The sequence below is a fragment of the Battus philenor genome, unplaced genomic scaffold (assembly GCF_028537555.1).
Source record: "Battus philenor isolate CCGP_79_NKW_IND1 unplaced genomic scaffold, ilBatPhil1.0.hap1 SCAF_26, whole genome shotgun sequence".
Classification (NCBI taxonomy): domain Eukaryota; kingdom Metazoa; phylum Arthropoda; class Insecta; order Lepidoptera; family Papilionidae; genus Battus; species Battus philenor.
The window spans coordinates 3,325,915-3,349,197 of record NW_027181689.1 but is presented as its reverse complement, the minus strand read 5'-3'; the positions used below and the strand labels follow the sequence as shown (position 1 = coordinate 3,349,197).

Sequence of the window (23,283 nt, the reverse complement as noted above, 5' to 3'; positions counted from 1 at the left end):
TTCGTTAAATTAATAAAATTCATAACATGAACCGTATATTTTATTGGAACGTCTAGTCGAGTTACTCGAGTTGACATTTCGCTGTGCAAAAGGGCACATCCCTATTAACTAATAAAGTAGACCAAGGAACTCTTTGGTCACTTCGAATAGGTATAAATCGCTAATAAATGCATTTTAATTTGTGTTTTATATAATTTATGATAGAGTTTTCATCTCCTTGATGTGTTTTGACTTTAAGACTGTCTGTGATTGTGCAAAAATGTATTTTTTCGTTAGAAAAAAGATAATGAGCGATGTGTTTTAAACGGAAATTTTATAAGTAGTCGCTGTGCAAGGCGGTTGTTTTTTCGCTTGTTCGAGGTAAAAATTTTCCACTGTTGCGTAACGTCAAATTTTTCATGATACATTTTTTTTTTTTCGTTGTTCATTTTTTTCTTTTTAAAAATTCCCGGTAAAGACTGTCCCAAAATTGCCACAATTCATATAAAGTGAAGTAACATAGAACAGTTTGTTTAAAAGTGATTCAGTTTTTTGTTCAAAATTGTCATACTTATGTAAGTAATTTCATGAATGGTCATATCTGTATATACACAAACAAATTTTAAACTTAAAATCATTATAGAAATTTTTGTTTCTTTTTGTGATTGCACTTGCATAGTACACATATTCATTTTAAATTATATCTTCATGTTTAAAATATATTCTCTTCATTTTATTCAATAGAAATAACAATTTTTTTTCTTATAAGAAAATTTTGCTTTTTTGTAATGCTTCAATAGATGCCGTTCATAGCATCATTCTATCTCTTTAATATTACTATTAATTCAAACTTTTAAAATTATTCCTACTTCTGTTATACTTAGCTATATATTAATTTATTCCTATTTATTGGTAATAATTATAGTTCTTGCTTTATTAGTAATACCATAATATTAACGAAAATAAAATAAACTTTATAATTTCATTTATAAAGTTAGAATGCTTTAAAACTGCACAGCGCTGTATAATATTTAAATTTGAAATTATTTAAAAATATTTCTGTCACAAAAAAACAAATACACATTGAATATGACACGCCATTAAATAATAAAGAAAAAAGTTAAATTCCCTTAATAGAAAATTATACAGTGCTAACAGGGCTTAAAATGTTATAATCATAAATAATATGTCCGGGGCAGAAAGCGACGCCGTAATAATTGCCGCAAAAAATGCACCCCACGGAATTAAAAAAAAAAACACGAGTCCTCAATGAGAAGTCGATGCCACCAAAAAAGTGGGGCGGCACGCGTACCACCAATTAACTCGTTCTTTTTTCAAACGCCATGCTTTTTTTTTCTCTCTTTTTTATTGGCGCTGTCTAACGGAAAGGGGCGGTTTTTTACGTCAATCCTTTTTTTAAACGCTTGTAAACAAATGCGACTAAGAACACCGGCCCAACGTCGACCAAAACCTCCAATGTCGATTTAAAATTATTCATACGAGCTGGGTTCGCTTGTCGTCGAATACTGGCCACACGGGAGGCAGATTAACATGTATTTTTTACCCATTTAAACATCGCTGGATTTTGACACGCGGTGTTTGAGGGTTGGTTTTTTTTATGCTTTTTTATACATCTCCTTGACATGGGGTGATGTTTTTATGTGATATTCGACTACCGTTAAACGGACGATTTGTTTCGTTTATTAATTCAAACGATGCGGTTTATCATACATCAATATTAATTGAATATTTAAAATGGTCGGAATTTTTATAATTTGTTTTTTATTTATCCACGAACGGCTCAAAACATGAAATGAAAATATTTCCCTGTTAGGTTTTTTTGTTTCGGGCGATGTTGCTGCTGTTAATATGACAGTAGTCAGGCTACGTGCAGAACAGATGACTGCCCAGGCTTACTGTTCTGGTAAACGTATCGTATGATGTTGAAAACGTTAGATGCTGACCATCCTTTCATATGGGAAATAAATAATAAAAGCCTATTCTAAGGAGTGAACATCTTACGGTAGAAACGATGATAATACTGTTATTACACTGTTGTCACAAATCAGAGTTATACATATGTGCGCATTTTACTGAGTATAAAAGCCTACTGCTACTTCAAATTGTCTATCCTCTGGGCTAATTATTTTTAAAAAAATATTACTGAACATTCAGTAATAATTTTTTTTTAAATACATTTATTTAAACCTAGTGGAACACGGTTAGTATATATTCTTTCTTACACAGTAAGAATAATGTGTTTGATATTATTTTAACTTTTTATTCTTTGTCCACCGGCCACCCCCAAGACTTGCATTGCTTGCATTCCGTTACTTCCAGCGACCTTTTTGACTATGCCAGCGGTCCATCTAGTTGTCAAACCCACTCGGAGAACCTTCCGGCCACAAAAAGGCGTCACACGAGCGACGGGACCCGCTCATTGCCTTCAGACGAACAATTCTTTGAACTACGTCCGTGACTCTTTATTAGTTACATATTTTTGTGATTTCTAAATCATTGATTAATCGGTTAAGTTTCTAATTTAGGCTTAGTTTTTTTAGATGTAATTGATTATAAATCTATACTCGCTCTAACCATCGACAAGAATTTATATCATTAAATAATTTATCTGTTTCTTAATGGGGTTGAACATGTTTTTCATGACGGTGTTTCAGAATTCTAAGATATCAGTTTAAACGTAAAGCTCGCTCGATCGCGGATCTAAGAAGTGGTGGAATGCTTACAAGAACACGCAGCCAGTTGTTATCGATCACACAAACGCAAACAGACAGACAAGCGCGGCTCTGTTCCACGGCCCCGTATCGTTCACTTGTCACGGAATAGTACCATCAATAATGTTCCACGTTAACTAGCTAACTAACTATGGAGTGAGATTCATTTTCGAAAGTTTTATCATAGACGCAATTATTCTTATAACAACTCAATTTAAATAACATAAGTAGATCTTTTTGCATACATATAATGTTATTCCTACTTTCAAATTTTATTTCATTATCCTCATTTCAGCCGTAAGACGGTTTTGCACAAAGGCCACGTCCATAGTTTTTCAATAAGACCTATAGGAAGCGCTTTGCATCTAGCGTCTTCCGTTTTCTTATAATCTCTAATTGAATTATTTATAAACAACATCAGAGTCAACTTATTATTATTTAAGTAGTTATGTATGTTAATATAAAATATCCCAGCGCATTAAATAACTCCAAAATAACTAAATGACTAGAATAAATATAAAAAACTTTTTAACGCTATATGAGTTAAGCGAAAAGTGTGTGAAAAAGGCTATATACACATTGTTTTAACGTATCTCTATGTGTAAATGCTATAAAGGGTGAATAAATATAGCTCACTCGTCAGTAATCTGAAGCTTTATACTATTATCCGATCACTCTGTATATGTTATATTGAAAACTCTGAAAAACTATTTTTTGTCATGAAATTGCGATATGTAAATATTTCCTGGCAATACGGTCTGTACGGAGTACGATATGAAGTAATTCTAATTTTAAAAACGCTTTTAGTACTATATTATTATTATGTTATCTGTTATATCTGAAACCATTAATTTTTGGATGGATGTTCTTCCCTTTAATGCATAACCTAAACGACTATATCCAAACATCCTGTAGATGTTATAATTATGTACAATAATGACCTCTTTAATTGAATTTATTAGAGTAAAATCAATATGGCACTATTTAATTAATTATCTCTGTCAAGATAATATATCTTATCGCTATAAATAACTTAATTTTGAAATGCGTATATTGAGCGAAACGTGCAGATAAAAAACAAGGTTTTGTAAAGGAAGTCTAGTCTATATAATTTAATATTCATTTCTCTACATATACCGGTCATAGTATATCCCATTGATTATAGGCCGTTAATGAAATATTACATTTTTTTCGTCAACTGCAATGTGTTGACACATTTACTGCGTTAACATTTCATAAAAATAACGAGATTGCATATTTAAACTTTGTTTGTAGTATATAACAAAAGTCTTGGGGTCTTTTAGATCTCGTAACGCAATGTACGTGTTAAAGGTAATATACAAGTTAGTTTTTATGTTTATTTATTCGCGATAATTTTTACTTCAATAGTCAATTATTATACCAATTTGTGTAAGTCATCATAATAATACCAGAAGAGTTTCATTTGATTCACGTATCAATCAAAATGAGCTCCCCACATTGATATTCTGTTGTCTTTCTCTGTTCGTTCTTCGTTCTTTCGTTCTGTTGTTGTTGATATTGATACAACGTTACTCCTGCGGTAGAAGATTGATATTCGCGATCACAGGTCGCAAGTTCGATCCCCGGGATAGTTTCATATTCACACTTTCTTCATTAATTATATACAATTACCACTATTCACGAAATAGTTTCCAGAGGATAGGCAACATCGTCTTCTGCGTACCATAATATCACACTGCGATCGCCATCCAGCCTGCCAAGCGTGGCAATTATGGTGTATACCCTCATAGTTATCTTTAGGGAGGTAAGCCTTTCAGCGGGCATCTTTAAGCCGATATTACATTTGTGTATTGATTTTACAAACGTACCTGTAATTAATATGCATTTAAACCCATAAATTTATTTGTTTTGCGTTCGACATCTGCAAATGTAATAAATATAGAAGCTCTATTTAAAACTCAAGAAAATTAATTAATTATTTTACTATATATAGTGAACGTATGTACGGAAATTTATAATATATATCTTTGAGAAAAGCCTTTGTCTAGCGGAAGGCGTCTATGGGTTGAAATGACAACGCTCTGCCGTTGATTTGAGTATTTTATGCTGTATGTATTACGTAAACCAAAAAATATCTACTAGTAACAGTTTTTTGAAATAGCAGTGGGTTAGTCACATAGCGCGTAGAAAGGATGGCGGTTTTGTTTTTATGGTTCTAGAACGGAGACCATGAACCGGCAAGTAGAACTTCCATCCACGAGGAAATCAACGAACTTATTAAGATTATCAGAAGATGCTGTATTAAGGTTGAGTTCAACCAGTCATATTTTAATTTTATATAGGGAGACATGTCAGGCATTCGAAGTCCTATGATTATGATAAGAGAGTCCACCAATGATCCTTAACCTGTGATGATCGTTCATGAGTAAATTGAAGGTTCACGAAGTACCATTGAACGTGAAAATTACAATTATAATATTAACTTCATTTTATTAAATTCATATTCTTCTGCAGCAACCTCGAAGGATTAGGAAGTCACTGAATCAACTGATTGCTTGAGTAGATATTTAGTGAGCTTGTCCAAGGGCTGACGATATGAGATATAGGATTAGACTATCACTAAGAACTCATTTAGGATTTAGACACAAAGGCATCTGGGAGGACGAAAACTAAACTTGGTCCCTTGAAATTACTTGGCATTACCACTACTTTGGACAGCGATAGCGCTGGTAGAAGTAGCGGAAGATACTCGAGCAATTTTTCTGTCTATAGCATTTGGGAGTATTATTATTGTTGTCGCGTCATACTATCAATCTGTACATCTGTTACAAAAACGTATTATATTTCCAGGATCAAATCAAATAAATAACATAAGACTGATCCATACGGAGTAGATGTGCATGCAAGTTCGGTTCGGTTGCACGGTAAAATTACAAAAGCGGACTCCTTGCTAATTAGCTAACCCTTTAAATTTGTTCCCAAAAATCATTAAAAATAGGTCGCGGTTGGTGAACGCCGGTCATTACTACCCTCTATTATAACTTTTTCAACGACGAACTCGTTTTATTCGGTTCTCGGTGTTGCCAGGTAGAGTGGTTATTACTTGGGTCGATAATTTTTTTTTATATTTTATCAATGTCTTTAATAGTTCGGGATGATAATAAAGGTTGCTTTAAGCGAAGGCTATATAATTTGTGTCACCTAATTTTCATACATAATATTAAATATATTTATAAACTGTTTATGTAATATATATTAAACTTTTTAATTTACTGATTTTTATTTTTAAAAAGGCTTCTTATCACACATTATAGGTTTTTTTGATTTACGATTCAAAAATTCATGTCTTCGTTTTTTTCAACTTCTGTATAAATATTTTATAGGTAAGACTTGTAGTTTGTTTACATACTGGTCGATGTATATTGCCTGATGTTCTAGCCTATCTCTACCAAAAGAGACTGAAGCTCTGTAAACATAATATTTGTAACTAATAATGTAACTTTATTTTTTTATCAAACAAAAATTAATAAGATTTCCAAAAATTTAGATATAAAATAGAAAAAAGTTCTTAATGATAAATTTAAAAATATTAAAAAAGCTCTAAAATAATTTATAAATAAATCAAGTGATTTTAACATGGCAACACTACATTGTCGTTCTATTGAAATAGTAGGTACGTTCTTCACAGGATGATATTGATTGTCTTCGAGCAACAGTCATTTGATTACATGTCATTGAATATTTTAATACACAGTCATCTAAATATTTAATAAGCGTGTACTTTTATATAAATATACGTTACCACATTACTTTGAAATTTATTTACATTTGCTTGTTATTAACGGCTATCATCGCTTCATCATCTTCTATCCACAGGACGCCTCCTGCTGGAAATATGGCTCCTCCCCACAAATTTCATATAGCTTACTAACCCACTCAACTTTTAAGGTCATTTAAACTGTTTCACTGGTGTTTATATTTACCGCTAAACTTTATAACGCATGCCATGATTCGTTTCCTTTGAAAGAAGCAAATAGCATATTGAAAAATGACATGTACATATATATATTCATCAAGTAATTCAACACGTTATCTCTGTCATCTCTGAAGTTTATAGATAATATTAGAGATCTATATACTTATAGAGAAATTTAGCATGAATATTCCTTTCGCGCAGTAGAGGTAACGATAGGTTTGAAAGGTGTTCATAATAAATATGCTTATTTTCACACTAAGGTAATAAGTAATAATTTAGCTGAATATTTTTATGGTTCGATAAAAAGTTATCAAGAATGGAAAAATGCAGTGTGGGCCACGCGTAGCAGGCAGGGGTAGATACAACTTGCATATATATAGGTTGTATTTTAATTGTGTCGTTTGTGTTATATTAATATGCAGTTAATTTAATGCGTTTGCATAATAAGTGTATTTTGCATTATATCTCGTTAGATACCTTGTTAGAATATGTATTATAATAAATAATATAATCTGTAATATGTGTGAATATCCATTACCAACCTCTTCTATCGATCGCTCCTTCTATTTGTCCTTACTAACTAAATCCATCCAATAGTAATCAAGAAAAAAATATCCGTTTGCGATTAGGCGATGGCATTATCTTTCTATCATGTGTTAATTTACAACATAGAGCAGGGGTGGTCAACCTGCGGCTCGGAAGTTACATGCGGCTCTTTAAAGCTCTTTTCTCTCGATAAATGTATCTAAGTTCTCTGTTCTTTTTGGGTAAATGTTTTTAATAATTGCCACTTGCGACATCAGTATAATTCATGTCATGTTGCTTGAGGTTAAGACAAGGCTAATTTTTGCTTAAAATTAAATAAATCAGTACAATAATATTCCAAAATTAATTACAGATCTGTATCTGTAGAGATTTAAAACTAATATTATATTGGAAAAAGTATATTGCTCTAAGGATAATATACTGATGTTAGTGCGTGGAAATAAATGTAATTGATGCTCACATAAGAAGCTTATTATTGTCCAAGCATTCTTCATAAATCTGTATTAGTAAAGACCTACAGCTGTTCTCAGCAGGACTATCTTCCGAGCCGGTGGTAGCTTCCTGTAGGAATAAAAATACCAACATCTTATATTGATAGGTATATTTTGATTTTAATATTGATTTAATAACAATAAGTTGGCTTGGTGATGCTTTCACCAATGATGATGTAACAAATGATTAGAGTCTCATGTTATTGTCACTGATAGCCAATCTAGATCAGCTTGACAGGACTGACTTACCTAGACACCATACTACTTCAGAGTAAGGTCAAAAAAATTTTTGAAGTGACTTATTTTCTGTTAGTAATAACAAGGGACAGTTGATTTTAATGAAATAATAACTATAATAATCCAAACAAACGCAACACAAGGATCGCAGTAGTTCCCATAGACAACAATAAGCTTTAGAACAAAAAAGTTTTTTAAAAAAAAATACCCGAAACCGGTCGAAGCGGGACAAAGGTTACGCATTCCGTTATTACCCTTGCGGAGATATCCTCTAGGTGTTCTGTCAAATGTGAAATTTGCATATTGCAGAAGGGTCAAACGCTCCTTTTGTATGGTTTTGGCGACACTCAATAGCGGAACGGATTCTTTGATAAACTTTTTGTCAAGTGTTGTGTTACATCCAGTTTTATTTGTGACGCGTTTGAATTCGTTTCACGGATTAAGTCGATGTTAAAAGACTAGGACGATCGAGAATTTTTTTTTTAATTTTTATGACGTATGCGAACTTTATTTATTCATTCATATATAAACAATAACGCAAATAAAACTTAGAAATAGAGACCCGGGCAATATTTTCTTGAACTTCGGTGATAGTTTGTCGTTTCAGCTCAAAGACGCCCACTTCAAGGCTTAGGTCCCTCAAAGATATATCTGTGGGTATACACTATAATCACCACGCTTGACAGGTGATTTGGCGATGGCAGTGTGGTATTATAGTACGCAAGGGACGCTGCTACCTATCCTTTAGAAACTTGTTTATAAGCGATGGCAATCCTTTATAATTAATGCACAAAATGTGAATTATATAAAGTTATATTTCGAGAATCGAACCCGTACTTGGACCTGCGATCGTAGGTCACGATCGCAGGTCCAAGTACTTTATCTATGAGCTGTCACTGCTCAATTTATTCATCACCATATTAGTATTATTTTTATAATATATCTCCCCAGAGAAAAGTTTAACATTTATTTAATTTTTATTGAGAAATATAATAAATTAATTAAACATAAGTGACCAATTTTTTTTCCTGCTTACTTCATAAACAAGCACTAAAAAATGATAAACATAAAAACATAATTTTATTAATATTCTTTACTAAAAATTCAAAGGATTAAGACTACTTAAGTAATCTATAATTATAAAACACGACAAAGATACCTGTGTAAAATGCTAAAGTTAATACAGATTTGCTAACTAAGCTTTGCTATGATATTCTGGAATGGCATTATACAATGGCATTTAACAGTAAATTCCTATTCATACATAAGCCCGTTATACAATTAGACAAGTCAATGTACCCTACATTTTACCTACTAATTTTGTATACAGAGATCTAGTCAACACAAATGTCTGACATATACCCGGTGGACGATGACAAACCGTTCTATAAGAAGTCTGTGGGGGCTGATGTCATTATGATCGACATTCCACCAAAATTTACGTTTTATAACAATATTGCAACTCTTTAAATTTGATCGTAATAGTAAAAACATATGTAATCTGAAATATATTTTTAGTTTTTGGTAGAAATGAGTTAATATCCGTCGGAAAATTGTACATCAGGGATATTCCTGAAAGAAAGTATAAAATCCAGCGGAGTAGCAAGTAGAAGTGTCAATAGGCCGCCCACATAGTGTATAGAAAATATGGCCGTAAGATATACCACGAGGTGGACAAATTTATTTGTTAGGACTCTTATTTTACGCAGGCCGCCTGTCAAACCGTCCTGTTGAAAGCTGGGAAAGCCTAAGATCATCTGTAGGCATCTTACAGCTAAAATGATAATAATGATAGAATAAAAAATAAAGTGTCCATTCCATTTTTTTAATATTAGGACCATTTTGATTTTGCATAATATAATTCGATATTCGACATCGAAACATTATAGCTTCATATAACAATTTGGTTTATTGCGTAATATTAATGTTTTTACAATAACCACTTTTAGTTCAGTTATATGAAAACATATTTATTTACACTTCATTGTTTACTAAAACTACAAAAAAAATACATCTAAAGAAAATGACAAAAATATAGATAATAATTAATGTTAAACAATTTATGCAGTGGTATAATAGGCGGCGTTATCGCCCGAGGCGATCTCTACCTGTCAACCTTTGGATAGAGACGAGAGACATGAAGGAAGTTTAGGGTGTATGCAGAAAAACATAGTACACATTTAATATTTTAAATGCATTTTACATAATAATGGTATTACTTTAATAAGAATAAGCGATAAATGATGAATGATCCAATTTCAGAAGCAAAGGATGTGCTTAATATCTTCTTTTTAAATGTTGACAGCGATTTAGCGCGTCTTGATACTAGCAATTCATGACAATATTATTGTTACACACCTGTATTCAATTATATTTAACAAAAGGTATAAAAAAAATAAGCATTAAGATTATCAAGTTGGCATTGAACAGTGTGGCCAACATGCGACAGTTAAAATTATTTTATAATAAATTTAAATTTACTGTAGATTCAAAAAATATTTTTTTATTCATTAATGAAAAACTTTATTCTTCGTTTCACATACTACCTTTTCGTTTATTGACCTACATTCAAAGTAACATTAATCTGTCATGGCGAAACCTACACATTTCCACTCGCCATGTACGAACACGGTGCATTTGTGCCGACATTCCAAACTAATGGTGTACAAATCATTTGCCTGTTACAATTACACTTCATTTAATATATAACAAAAGCTATAGCCAAGTGATTGGACTTCAACACTGAACTAAACATTTCGTAGTCATAACAATGTTCGTACCAATGACTTACTACTTGAAAATAGGTTCTATTTATTTATTATTGTATCTTTATTACAAAACGTAATAATTAAAAACTATAACGTAAAAGTTACGTATAAGAGCATAGCTAGTTTATTATTATAAAAAATTAAAGAACTTATTTAAATTCAATATGCAATATATGCATAGTTTTTTAATCTTATACACTAGTCATAGTTTTAGCCATATAGCGCGTCCATTACGAACATACGACTCATCTAAATATTTCCAAAAGAAATAGTTGAAAGCTGCCTGCATCAAGCATCTTTCGATGACTTAAGAAAAAGGTTCTCTATCCTCCTTATCGGTAGACATTCTACGCTGTTCTAGCCTGTTAGTGGTCTCCTCTCCAGAATGTATAGGCCCCACCGACCATCTTTGCTGCGCGCTGTCTCCTGACCATTTTCACTGCATATCGGTTACTTTCGTTTGTCTTCGGTTTCGAATTTTCGCATCCTTGATTCGATCTAATAGAGAAATCTCGATTATATTTATCTCCATGAGTCGATGATTCGCAGCTGCGAACTTGCAAATGGCGCCTGAAGTGAGAGATGTTCCACTGCCGTAAGTCACTGAAACTGGTAAAAAAAAAATACACGCACTAAGATAAAAATTTATAAACATAATTGATATTTGATATTTAGAAATCTTCATTATCACTAAAGTTTTAAAAGAAATATCGAATTCGAAAACAATTAACCAAGTCTTGCTCTCTCAAAGGAGAAATACTGTAATTCTAAGCTTTTAGTTAAGTTGAAACGACTTGCAATAATTTCATTAAATTATTTATAATAAGTTAAATAAATGGTTAATGTTGCAAATTAAGACAACAACGTACTTGTGTACTTCACGATCGATTTTACATAAAAAAATTACTTCTTCTTTTATACATCGGTACTCTTCTGACTGTATTTTGGAGAGCGACGTCTGAATTACACCAAATAATTGCCCCCCTCTCCCCTCTTCTATTGTACAACAAGACGTACGAATTCATGACATCCGTACATGGTTGAAGTTCCTTCCACCCACACTAAGCGTTTTGCTAATACTTTTATAGTGCGAACAGCCAAGAAGTAGAATAATTTGCCAGCTTCATTATTTCCAGACAATTATATCTTTAAGACAAGAGTAAATAGGTTTCTTCTGGGCAAGCATGTACCATTGTAGGCCTCGTCATCGCTTAAGATTAGGCGAGACAGAGGTCAAATGCTTCTCTTATAAAGGATATAAGAAAAAAAGAAAGATTGTGACTATTTTTGAAGTTTGTCACGCACTATGTTACGTTTTCTATGCCAGTCTTCGGCTGTGTGTATTACGTTTGGACGTGATTGGACCATCGCATGGGGCTGTGACCTTGTGGTCGCCTCTCAAATAATATATTATAAAAGTATTTTTTGATTAATTGGTAATTGATATATGGTGCAACAGATACTGTATTTTTATTACGAAACTTAAGGAAGCAATTTTTATAATTATGATATTTTAATTTAAAAAAAAATCATTGTATTTCAAATATAATACAAAAATAATATTTATTAATTGATTATGATACTCGTTATGGCGGGAACGGATATTATATCGAGCACAATAAGCGGGCAGCTGTCGGCGCGGACACGTTCCGCCGCGGCGCCATCTTTCATTTTGCTTTTTTTTTTTTATCGCAACGTTATAATAATATTACACGCGTCCACGGGACACGGGCGCCGGCCATTGTGCGAAGCTATTAGAGCGTAGTCTTTCACGCTGCTCCAATGATTCTTTGCCAGTAAAGGTGATGTTTATATAATTAAAAAAATATTTATCATATAATAAGACTTTATCTAAGCTTCATTTCGATACATGCGATTTATTTAATGACATTTACACGTCTATTGAACATATCTAAAACCCATGAAGTTTGAAATACGAAAATATTATTTAATGTTTATAAATAAACGTAGAAATGTATGTATTTAAAGAAATGAATATATCTTATTCTAAACATGATGGACAGATGATCTTGTCAAAGTCTTAGGAAGGCGCTGAATGCAGCCGTTTGCGACAGGTCCTAGTGGAATTTTCTGGGGGTAACCTCTGTCCATCAGTGGAAGTTTTATGGCCGAAATCGTGTTGATGATGAATGTTTACTACGAGCAGTGGAAGCCACGTAATAGAGTACTGAAACTTGCGATCGCAGGTCAAGGCTTCGATGCCCGGGATACAATATTTTGTAATCCATTGTGTGTTTTTATCTTTCTTTACGGATATATACGTAGATTTGAAATTATAATAAAAATACTAATAAGCAGCGTTAAAGAACTTGGACCTGCGATAGCTTGAACTAAAATGTTTCAAATGAAATAAAAATCGTAAACTTTATTCATGTCAATTAAAAAAAATATACGATTCGTTTAGTAAAATACAAAACTTTTTAAAATTACATTTTTACGAAAACGTCTAAATTAAATGGTACCGGTATTTGCGTAAACTTTACAAAAAAAATTAAGTGTGTTTAAAACGATAGTGAAAATGACCCTTAAATTATATGGTCCTCATGAGGGCAGGAACGTCGCATTGTTTGCGACGGACATTATTATTATACCATCACGCGTGTCCACAGGTCGGTCAGGATATGGTGACCATGATTTTTAACGACTTAAGATAATTAATACTTTCATATAAATTTCTTCGTACAAGATATTTTAATATTTTTAAGGTGCTTTCGACGGTATACGTAAGAGTAACTATCGAATTCCCTGTCAGGTAATATAGAAAAAATTGAAAACGATAATACGTATTATTAAATTTATATTAAATTAATATTTTGATGTTTCGTAGTTATCACCCTAATTATCATTTCCCGTAGAATGTTCACGTGTGGGCATACGATTGCAAAAGGATCTGTTAGAAGTGGCCAAGATTAAGCGTCTTCTGAAGATGTTTCGTCAATTCAGCCCATAAACGCCCACTGCACTGGGCCTTCCGCAACAATATCTATGGGGGGTCGATATTGATTACAGTGTAGTAATATGGCACACAGGAGACACTGCTGCCCGTCCTCTGAAAACTTGTTTGTGCAAAGGATTGTATTCAAAGGCAAGTCTCAGTCTTCTACCGCTGAACTACCACTGCTCTCCGAAGGTAATTAAAAATACTAATTCGAAAGACTTAAAAAACATTTCCCCGGTCTGTTATGCACAGAGTTACTAATAATTCGATGTATCCCTGCAGAGCGGAGAGAAGAAAGTCAAAATGAAACTAATTTTATCGCTAATATGTAGTGCAAAAACAAATTATTGTTATTTGCTGAGATATTTCCATATTCATCTTTTTCGTTATTTACTTGTAATTGAACATTTAAGTGCGTATTAGGGAATAATTACGAATCCAATGTCTATCATTTCAATTTATTTTTGTAATTAATACCGTAATTAAAAGCCTATCCTAATTTAATATGATCAATACTACATCAAAATAAAAAGTGTTTCGTGTCAAAATATTTTGTCTAGTTCAAAAAAAAATACAATTACGTTATCGATGAGAGACATTCCAAGCCGAGATTTCTAAAGGTCCTTAAGCCTACTCCTGCTAACTTACTCCATTTAGAATCCTCCGAAGCAATCCAAGAGTTCTGCAGTCAATTCAGTAAAATCATAGTACATAGCGGTTCGACCGAGGCTCCACCGGGAAATTTAAATCTATGCTACCTTAAAACGAGGTGTTAGGCTAGGCGCCCTGTAAGGCCTGTAAGCTCAAAACTTCGGAATCCACAAACACTATTTGGGCAGTAGTGACATTAAGGTCCTGAAAAAGTGACACCAAGTTTACAAATTTTAGAAAAAATTGTAAATAAACAGTGAGTCTTTAAACTGAAAAAGTAAAGTTACAAAATAATCCTTTACGTAAATGACAATATTGTTGATAGACACACATCACATTCGGGTAATTATCATTATCACCTTTATCAGCCGCAGGACTTCCACTACTATACGACCACATAGATTTTCAATAAGACTCATAGGAAGCGGTTGGTTGAATTTTAGAATGATATTATTAAAGTTCAAATAATACATTTCATAAGTTCAATAGATTTTGATCATAAGTTTTTTTACGGGTGATTGATATAGATGATAATAAATGTATGGATAATATATCATCAAATAATTCATGCCCAAACATCACTACCCATAAATCAATGGTTACAAATTTGATAAATAATGTAATGATAATATTTAATTATTGTTTATTATCAGTCGCTTCATTCTATGTACTGCCAAAGGTAATGGAACTGTTGCATTTCAATTGAAAAAACTAAAATTGTTTTCAAAACCCGATTCACCACGAAATCATGTTTTGAAAACAATTTAAATTTTTCATCACCATTATAGAGTGATTAAAAATCTTTGAAGCTTTTCTCAGTCAAATGAGCAGTCATTCTGTGTAAAACTGAAGTAATTTGAAATATATGTAAAAGCACAGACGTAAATATTTTTTAACAAATATTTTTATTGATATTTTATTGCATTCAAAGTCGATATTCTAGGAAAATGCTGCCGAAAAGCGACACAGGAGACATCTAGTTTTTGAATCGGTAAAGATAATAAACGGGTTGCGTTTCAACGGAAATTTTTCATGTATTCATACAAATAAATAAATTTGTAGCATAGTGATATAATCAAATAACAAATATTAATTTGTTGAAGGCTATTACATTTGATTTAAATACACTATCCCTGATTTCGTAGACATGTTAACTTTAATCAAGTACTCAACGGAGAAGTGCTTTAAATTTAAAAAAAAAGTTAAATAAGTATTTTAGATTTTATTTAATCTGTAATAACATCACCATCTGAAATATGTCTGATGATTAATATTTTTTAATAGGCGATTAAAATTTTAAAAAGGAACTAGCATTTTGCAACGTCTATTTTAAATATATTATAATCCTATTGTTATATGTAAAAACTTCTTTAAAATATAAACAAAAACTGTCAATTTTTTTTCTCTAATTTTTCATAAATATTTACCTAAAAAACGGTCTTTCAGCATGAACATTTTCCATATTATTTTCTAATATTGGTATAAGCAAAAAGACTTTGTTAAAATTAGTAATTCATTTCGTAATTGTACAGAAATTTATAATTATATATAAAATTTAAATTAGTGTTATTTGGTTTCAATTGTTTGTCATAGAGGCCGCTACTTTACAAAAAGCTTAAATTAAAAAATTATAACTAAAACTCTTCAATAATATCCTAGACTTTCAAGTAAATATCTAAGAAAAATCTAGAAAACTCCTAGCGCCTCCTGGCGGCTTGACGTGGCAAACGTGTGATCATAGACCGTAAAAATATCACCTATTCACTCCCATACTGAAGACCACGCCTGTTCATTATTGTACCTAACAATTGTCTTTGCGTTTAACTTGCGATTTTAGATAATGACTTGGGCATGACCGTTCATGCAACTTCGGCCCTTATTACATATACAATTGTTAGTTAAATACGATAATTTTTCCGTACTGGAAATAATATGAGACTATTAAAAATAGATAGGAATTTATTCAATGACAGGATGGACTAGTGATGGCTTTGACTAATTCATACATTGTTTCACGTGTAGGTTTGTCGTTAGGAGATACTGTAGACGTACTCGTACATTATTTAAGATACATGAATTTCAGTGAAATACGTCAGTTTTATTTATATAAAATAGCGCCATTCTATAGCTTCAGCATAAAAAATACTCACCCACAAAAAAAAATATTTATGAATTAATGTCTATTTTTTAAATAAAATACTATAAAACAACATTTATAGAGATAATCATAAAATTCTACAATAGATATGATAAAATTTTAATCGAAATTATAATGAAACTTAACAACATATTCCATAAGTTTTGTTCTAGTATGTCGAAGTATCGTAGACTTTCGTAGCACGCTACGCCATCTGCCGGAGGGTAGCGTAGGGGTTGATTACAGAAAAGAGGGCGTCAGTTCCAAAGAAAACTCAAATACGGCATTAGATACGAACCATTATTTTAATAATGTCTTAAAATTAGAATACTTAAAACAGCATTAATATAAATATTAGAATTTTAGAGCCTTAACGATAATGAATATTCGTAGTAGATATTGCATTTAAAGTGAGGTCTATATATACAAAATATTACATAAAAACTTCGTGTTAGAAAAGTTATCGTACTGGCTTTATACAGGGTTTAGGTAAAATAGAAAAAAATCGAGGCGGAAAAGACCGTTGGCTAACCCCATGAGGTAAGCTCCGCCTGAACAAGAAAAAAATTCAATAGTGAAGAGGCGTTACGGAAGTATTTAAAAAGTCAAACCGAAATGGCGTTATATGAACACCACAAGTGCGAGCGAGACAGGAGACACTAAGAAAAAATTGTAAAGAAAGGCAATTCTTTTTCATTTCCTCCCTCACTAATAGGGGCTTAGAAAAAAATCGGACGATCTACTCGTCCCTTTCTAACGCATAGGGGTGGGATGCGATCGTGTGAGGCTAAGCGAGAGGGGTGAGCCTTCGCGCCCTTTAATAGTTGTTATGCCGTGGTCCGAGCGGTCCGGCGGACGAATTTTGGACGAAAGCGTGCGTGTCGTGGCGTCGGGACGGTCGGCTGTGTGCCGGCCGTCTTTTCCTCGGCGCTCGCATTTTTCCGCGGAAAAAACTCGGGGCGCACGCGCCCAGCGCCGGTGGGGATGTTCTTGGCGACGTCTAAGGCGGGGGCGGCACCGCGTCTTGCTAGTTGGAGCGGCGTCTTCGCGAGACGCGCGCGTCCGCCCCTCCCCGCAAGAAAGCGTCGCGACGCGCAAGTTTTCCAAGAAGTTAGTCGTCGCCCGCCCGCGTCTCAAGGAGGTCTACCTATTTCCCGAACCGCTCGTAAATAAACCACCTCGCTTGCAGATCCAGCGGACAGCGACGCATGTTCTTGTGACCATACGCCCCGAACTGGAATTCATGTTGAAATACTTCAATGAGAACATATCCCTAGCGCTCCAGGAGAGGTACAGGGACCTCCATGATTTTCGGAAGACGGAACCGGTAGAGGGATCACCGAGGGAGGCGAAAGTACCGAAAATAGCGGAGGAAGGGGAAGCGGTCGGCGGCGAAGGCGCTTACGAGGCGGGCGCCGCGCCGCCGTATCCCAGGCTCCTGGAGGCGCCGAAGGAGGAAGACAACTTTGTCACCAACTGGCTGCAGAACTCCTTTAAGATGACAGCAGCTGATGGAAGTGAGGCCTCGGCCGGCGGCAGCGCGCTCGACCTGCGAGCCGCGCCGCTGTCCCTGCACATCCCGGCACTGCAAGCCGAGGCGCAGCGGCAGTTCAAAATGCAGGACTTCTGGAACCGCAGCCGCCCTGCCACACCAACCCAGGAGCAACCGGAACTCCATCAACCTGGCCCTGCGCCTCCAACGCCGCAACCACCAGCTACTCCCGACCACAAGATCATCGCAGAAAAACTCGTTAGTGAAATTCAGGTGAGTCGTTTTATCATTCTAATACACACGCATGTAATTCTTTAAGTGATTTACACGTACAAAAATATTATAATTAAATGTCAGAAATATAAAAATAAATTATAAATCGACAGACGATTTTCACGAGAGGTTTTATTAAAATTAAATATACGCAGATATTATAGTAACCAATAATAATCAAAGCAGTTAGAATTAAATTAAAAAATCTCCGTCGGACGGACAGCAATAAATTATTCACTTGTAAACCAAAACTCAAACTTTTCGATAATCTGTAAAAAAAGAAAGATTAGAAAAAAGAAAAATAATTTACCTATACGTTACGTGGTTGAAATATTTTTGTGCCGGCTCAAAAGTTTTGATTAGACTCTTGACTTTAGGAAGTCGAACGTGTGTATGGATCGGATTGTATAAACCGACTGACCCTCTAGAGGTCTTACGAAACTTGTTTCAAATACGGAACGATCCCTTCTTCCTTAAAAAAGATACAAGAAAGCAAGACAACATATTGTGTACCTTTTGTTAAGTAAAGAAAGGGGTTAAGGGACTCGCGTCGGGACTTATTATTAAATCGTTTTTGTCCTTACTTCGCATCCGGTCTTACAAAGGATATGTAAATTACAATAATCGATGATAATTCTATTTGGTTTTAGTCATATCAACTTGTCGGCGCATTTCTTTTTATTACGTTTTAATACCGTTCATATTTGTTTTGACCATATGTCTTACGATTTCCGATACTATTTCTATCACACACCATCATTTACATTTATGATTTAAGTTAGCCATTATTTATAAATAAAATACCAAAAACATTATTATCAAAAATGGTTTTTTAATCTTTTATGAAGTTACAAAATTAAAAGCTGTTAGATCTTTCATCAAAACTAATACATATCTAAGCTATTTATGACATTTAATAGATATTATATACGCGATAAATTTTACATCATTCTATACAGTTGTAATAATTTTATTTAATTAAAAAGTGTTAAAAATTTCGTAAATTAGTGCCCGGTTTTATAAAATAACACATCATGTTTGAGATTTATCAACTTTGACAAGCAAATTGAAAATTATACTAGGCGTGTAAAATAAATGATCGTAACTATTAACAATAAATATTAACGTAAATTAATAAAATACGTAATAGAAATAGTGTGGAAAGTGCATAAATAAATGAACTTTATAAATGTAGTAAATATAGAGATATTTAAAATCGCATGTCTACGATAGGAATTCACAAAAATAAAACGCTGGAATCATTTTTTTTTAAATTTAAAACGCACGGATTGAAGACGAAAGAATATTACTTTTTAAATTAGTTTCGGATTCGCTCACCTTGCATTTGTCTTTTTCCCACGGAAAGGATTAGGGTTTCATTGTGTTTTAATTTTTTTCTTTCTTTCAATTTTTGCCGCGTTTTGTTTCACGGAAGGGGTGTTGACAGTTATTTGTTGCGAATCTGTTCTCGTTACATTTTTTTTTGTTTTTAAATTCAGTTAAACCGTAAACCGGTTTTGATATCCTGTTCGGCATTCATGATTTTTTTTTTTGTAATTTTTGCTAAATAAATTTTTAACGGTTCGACAATTTGAAGTGGCTGTACTATTGTGGTTTTAATAATTTTGAAAGATAGTTAATTAAAAATTTATTTATTTGATTTTTTGCGACGTAACATTATTCACGCATTCGTCATATTTAGGAATATCTTTTTACAACAATGTTGTTTTTAATCTGTAGATATTACGCGAGCCAATTTTAGAGTATTCCTAGGATGTTTAAATTTATTTTTTACAGATTTACTTCGTTCAATTTGGTTTTATTTGTCAAATAAATTAATGATATGTGTATTCCTTTCACGCCCGCCGCTTTTATTGGACTGGACAGCAACAACAACAGTCACCATCAGCGGACTCCACTATGAGCGAGAGATCCCTCGTACCATTTGCACTGGTAAATTTACTGTCATCCCTCAATAATATCGACGTAAATAATTTTTTTTCTCTTCATCTTGTGTGTGTGTTTTCTTTTTAATTTTTTGCTTTTGTAATTCGAACGGCCAGTATTTATTTTATTTTTAAAAAATCGGATTAGTGTGTGTTTTGTTAGTTTTAAAAGGTGAGTATTATGTCGTAATTTATTACTTGCAATTTGATGTATAAGGTGCGAGGGCTATTGCATGACCTAAATTATTTTGCTTACAATTATAGATATCAAATTTTATTTATGTTGCTTTTTGTGTGGTTTAGTAAAATAATCAAATAATGTTAATATTCCACGAATGTATGGCAAGCGAGTATCATTTATAATGTTCTTTATGTAAATAACAATTTAATAGTAATTGTTTTATTATTAGATGATTGCCTTTTAAGATTTTACAGTTTTATTCTCAGTATTTGCCGGCTGTTAAAGCTAAAACAAATTCATTAATTTTATTAAAACTCAATAAGTAATACGCGATAAAGTTTTATATTATTCTCTATATATAAATTCGTGAATGATTCGAATTATTAAAATAGTTAGTAAACCAGTCTTTGCTTAATCTTGCCCATTGGTGGTATTGCCATCTACTAATTGCAAATTAGCCAATGAGCTTGACCAATTAAAAAACTTATATGTCAATATTACAGCATTTTTTTTAATTTCGATAAATGATGAAGTCGGTTTTTCCCACATGCAGCCACAACAACAGTCGCCGACCGGAGATGCTCCTCTTGGAGAACGCAACACCATGTTGCCCTTCGCACTGGTAAATTTCCTGAATAGCCTCAATATTGATGTAATTATTTTTAATCTTTCTTTCTCTAAATTCTTCTCATGATTACGGAAACTCATTTTATGTATACCATCACTGGCCAGATTTAAAATTCAAGAAAAAAAACTTTTTTTTTTTAATTTTATATGACCTTAGTTACATAGGCGTTTAATAGCAATTTTGGCTCTAGCGATTTTTTCTCTGCTTTTTGTAACACAGCCATGTATAATTACCGACGGTAAGGTTGTTTAAATATTTCAAAGAGAATAAACCTTCAATTTAAGTACGAGTATATAATTGAATGAACAATATTTATATAACTATCGTAATATTTTTAAATTAAGAATTATAAATGTAACATGCTATAATTACAGCGATTTAGCATGCTATTAACACTTTGCAGTTAAGCAGACTATAGCTATTAATACAAAAATTTAATCATTTCGATGGAATCCAATGAGTTCCCGTAGTTAATTTTAACGCTTCATTTTAACGGTGAGCTTTTTAAACTGGTCATTTGTCGCTTGAAGTAATTTCACTTGTGTGAATATAAGAATACACAATTTGTGGTCTGTTTTAGTTTATATTGATTTTACTCTAAAATATTATTATATTCGCCGGAGTACATAAAGTTTGTATAAGAAAATGTACAACGTATGTATTTGGTAAATTGTAACGAGTTAAGAATATGTTTACACGAAGGAATAATTTCAGTATACATCTATCATTTGCTAGACACGGCCGCGTTGACTTGCAACGTTAAATATTATGTATACTACGAATGAATATGTTTTTGTACTAGTTTATAACTAACATGTAACTAACACATGTTTTGGAAGTCAATAATATGGAAGTCAAGAATATATGCAATAAAATGGAAACAGTGATGAATATTTTAATAATAGACTCAGAAACTAACAGTGAATCAAACGAATATTTGGATTAAAAAAATGATACCTGCTTCCCTTTTTAAAAAATTAGCCACGTGTAATCGTATCTTTTTTCACAATTAGTGACATCTTTCAAAGTACGTTTGTACGGCAAATATAGTAATGAGACATTAAACACATTTTTGTTTGCTTTGTGTTCTAACCTATTTAAGGAAAATTATGACAATAGATTAACAACAGATTGTAAATTGTTGGATATAGAATAATAGAAGGACAAATAAGTCCTGTTATCAACAGCCCAAGCCGAGGTCCTCTCATGGAGGGCCCTTGTGATTAGTCACTCCATGGAGCAACCAACTAAGCAATCTAAGACCTCACAAGACCCGAGGCTTTCCAGAGAGTTCTTGAACTTTGCTACCTTTAAAGGGCTTTTAGGTTAAGCCCTCTCGATACTGCGAAATCTGTAAATTTCCGCTTGAACAGTAGTGTAACCACAGTCAAAATAAAGTAAACAAAAACACTTAATGCTATTGGCAATGTAAGTAAATCTTAGATGTATCAACAGCAATGTAAAAAGGACTGGCTTCAAATTAGATCATTATCATTAATTCAGCCGTAGAAAGTCTACTGTTGGACATAGGTCTGTCTCATAGATTTCCAATAGATCGGATTGGTACGAAGCACCCAGTGCCTTCCAACAACCTTGTCCAACTTGTAAATGTAAATCCTACGCTGTGCTTGTCAATCCGTGGTCACCATTAAAGAACCACGAGGCTCATAGTGGCCAAATCGAATATCATTTCAAAATAATTAAGTCATTCATTCAAGTGTAGAATTAATTTATTTTAAAACTCTCCAAAAAAAAAACATCTATTGTAGTCGCATAGACGCAAAGAGATCTTTTGTTGAAAACCATCGACAATAGACAAACCAGTTTCGATAAAGCTCACTGTTAGTTTTTTTTGCAGTTACAGCAGATTGTTTGATAATCTTTTATTTCAATGTCATCTATGTATTCATATTATTATTTTCTATAATTGTAAAAGAGACAAAAATTTGTAATATAACATATATTATTTATCGTTTATTTTGCTGTGACCAAATTAACCACAGTTCTCTGTTTTTTTTTTATTTCTGAAATAAATGTTTATACATTATTAGTATTGTATATTTGAATATAGCCCCATCATGTGCCTTTTAAAAATCTTAGTTTTATTTTTAATAAGTTTAGACGCAAAATATAAACTACATAAAGCCGAAACTAAAGCAATTTACAATTAAAGTAATTAGAAAATTGTCGAAGAAATAATATCTATAACAATCAGATTCAGACTATTTCTCAAAATAAAATATTACTATAGTAACACGAGGTTAAAAAACTCGATACACATATTAGTACATATATACGTATAGTA

The 23,283-nt window shown here is 32.8% G+C and overlaps 1 protein-coding gene across 1 annotated transcript in view; it reads left to right on the top strand.

The window, feature by feature from the left end:
- Positions 1-339: 339 nt before the first annotated feature.
- Positions 340-23,283, top strand: part of dati (datilografo) — a 100,248-nt gene continuing 77,304 nt past the window's right edge. Inside the window, exons 1-4 of the mRNA XM_068768509.1 lie at positions 340-360; positions 17,648-18,223; positions 20,111-20,209; positions 20,904-21,002. Coding sequence (XP_068624610.1) covers positions 17,702-18,223; positions 20,111-20,209; positions 20,904-21,002 — 720 coding nt within the window. The 5' untranslated portion in view covers positions 340-360; positions 17,648-17,701. The remainder of the gene's footprint in view (positions 361-17,647; positions 18,224-20,110; positions 20,210-20,903; positions 21,003-23,283) is intronic.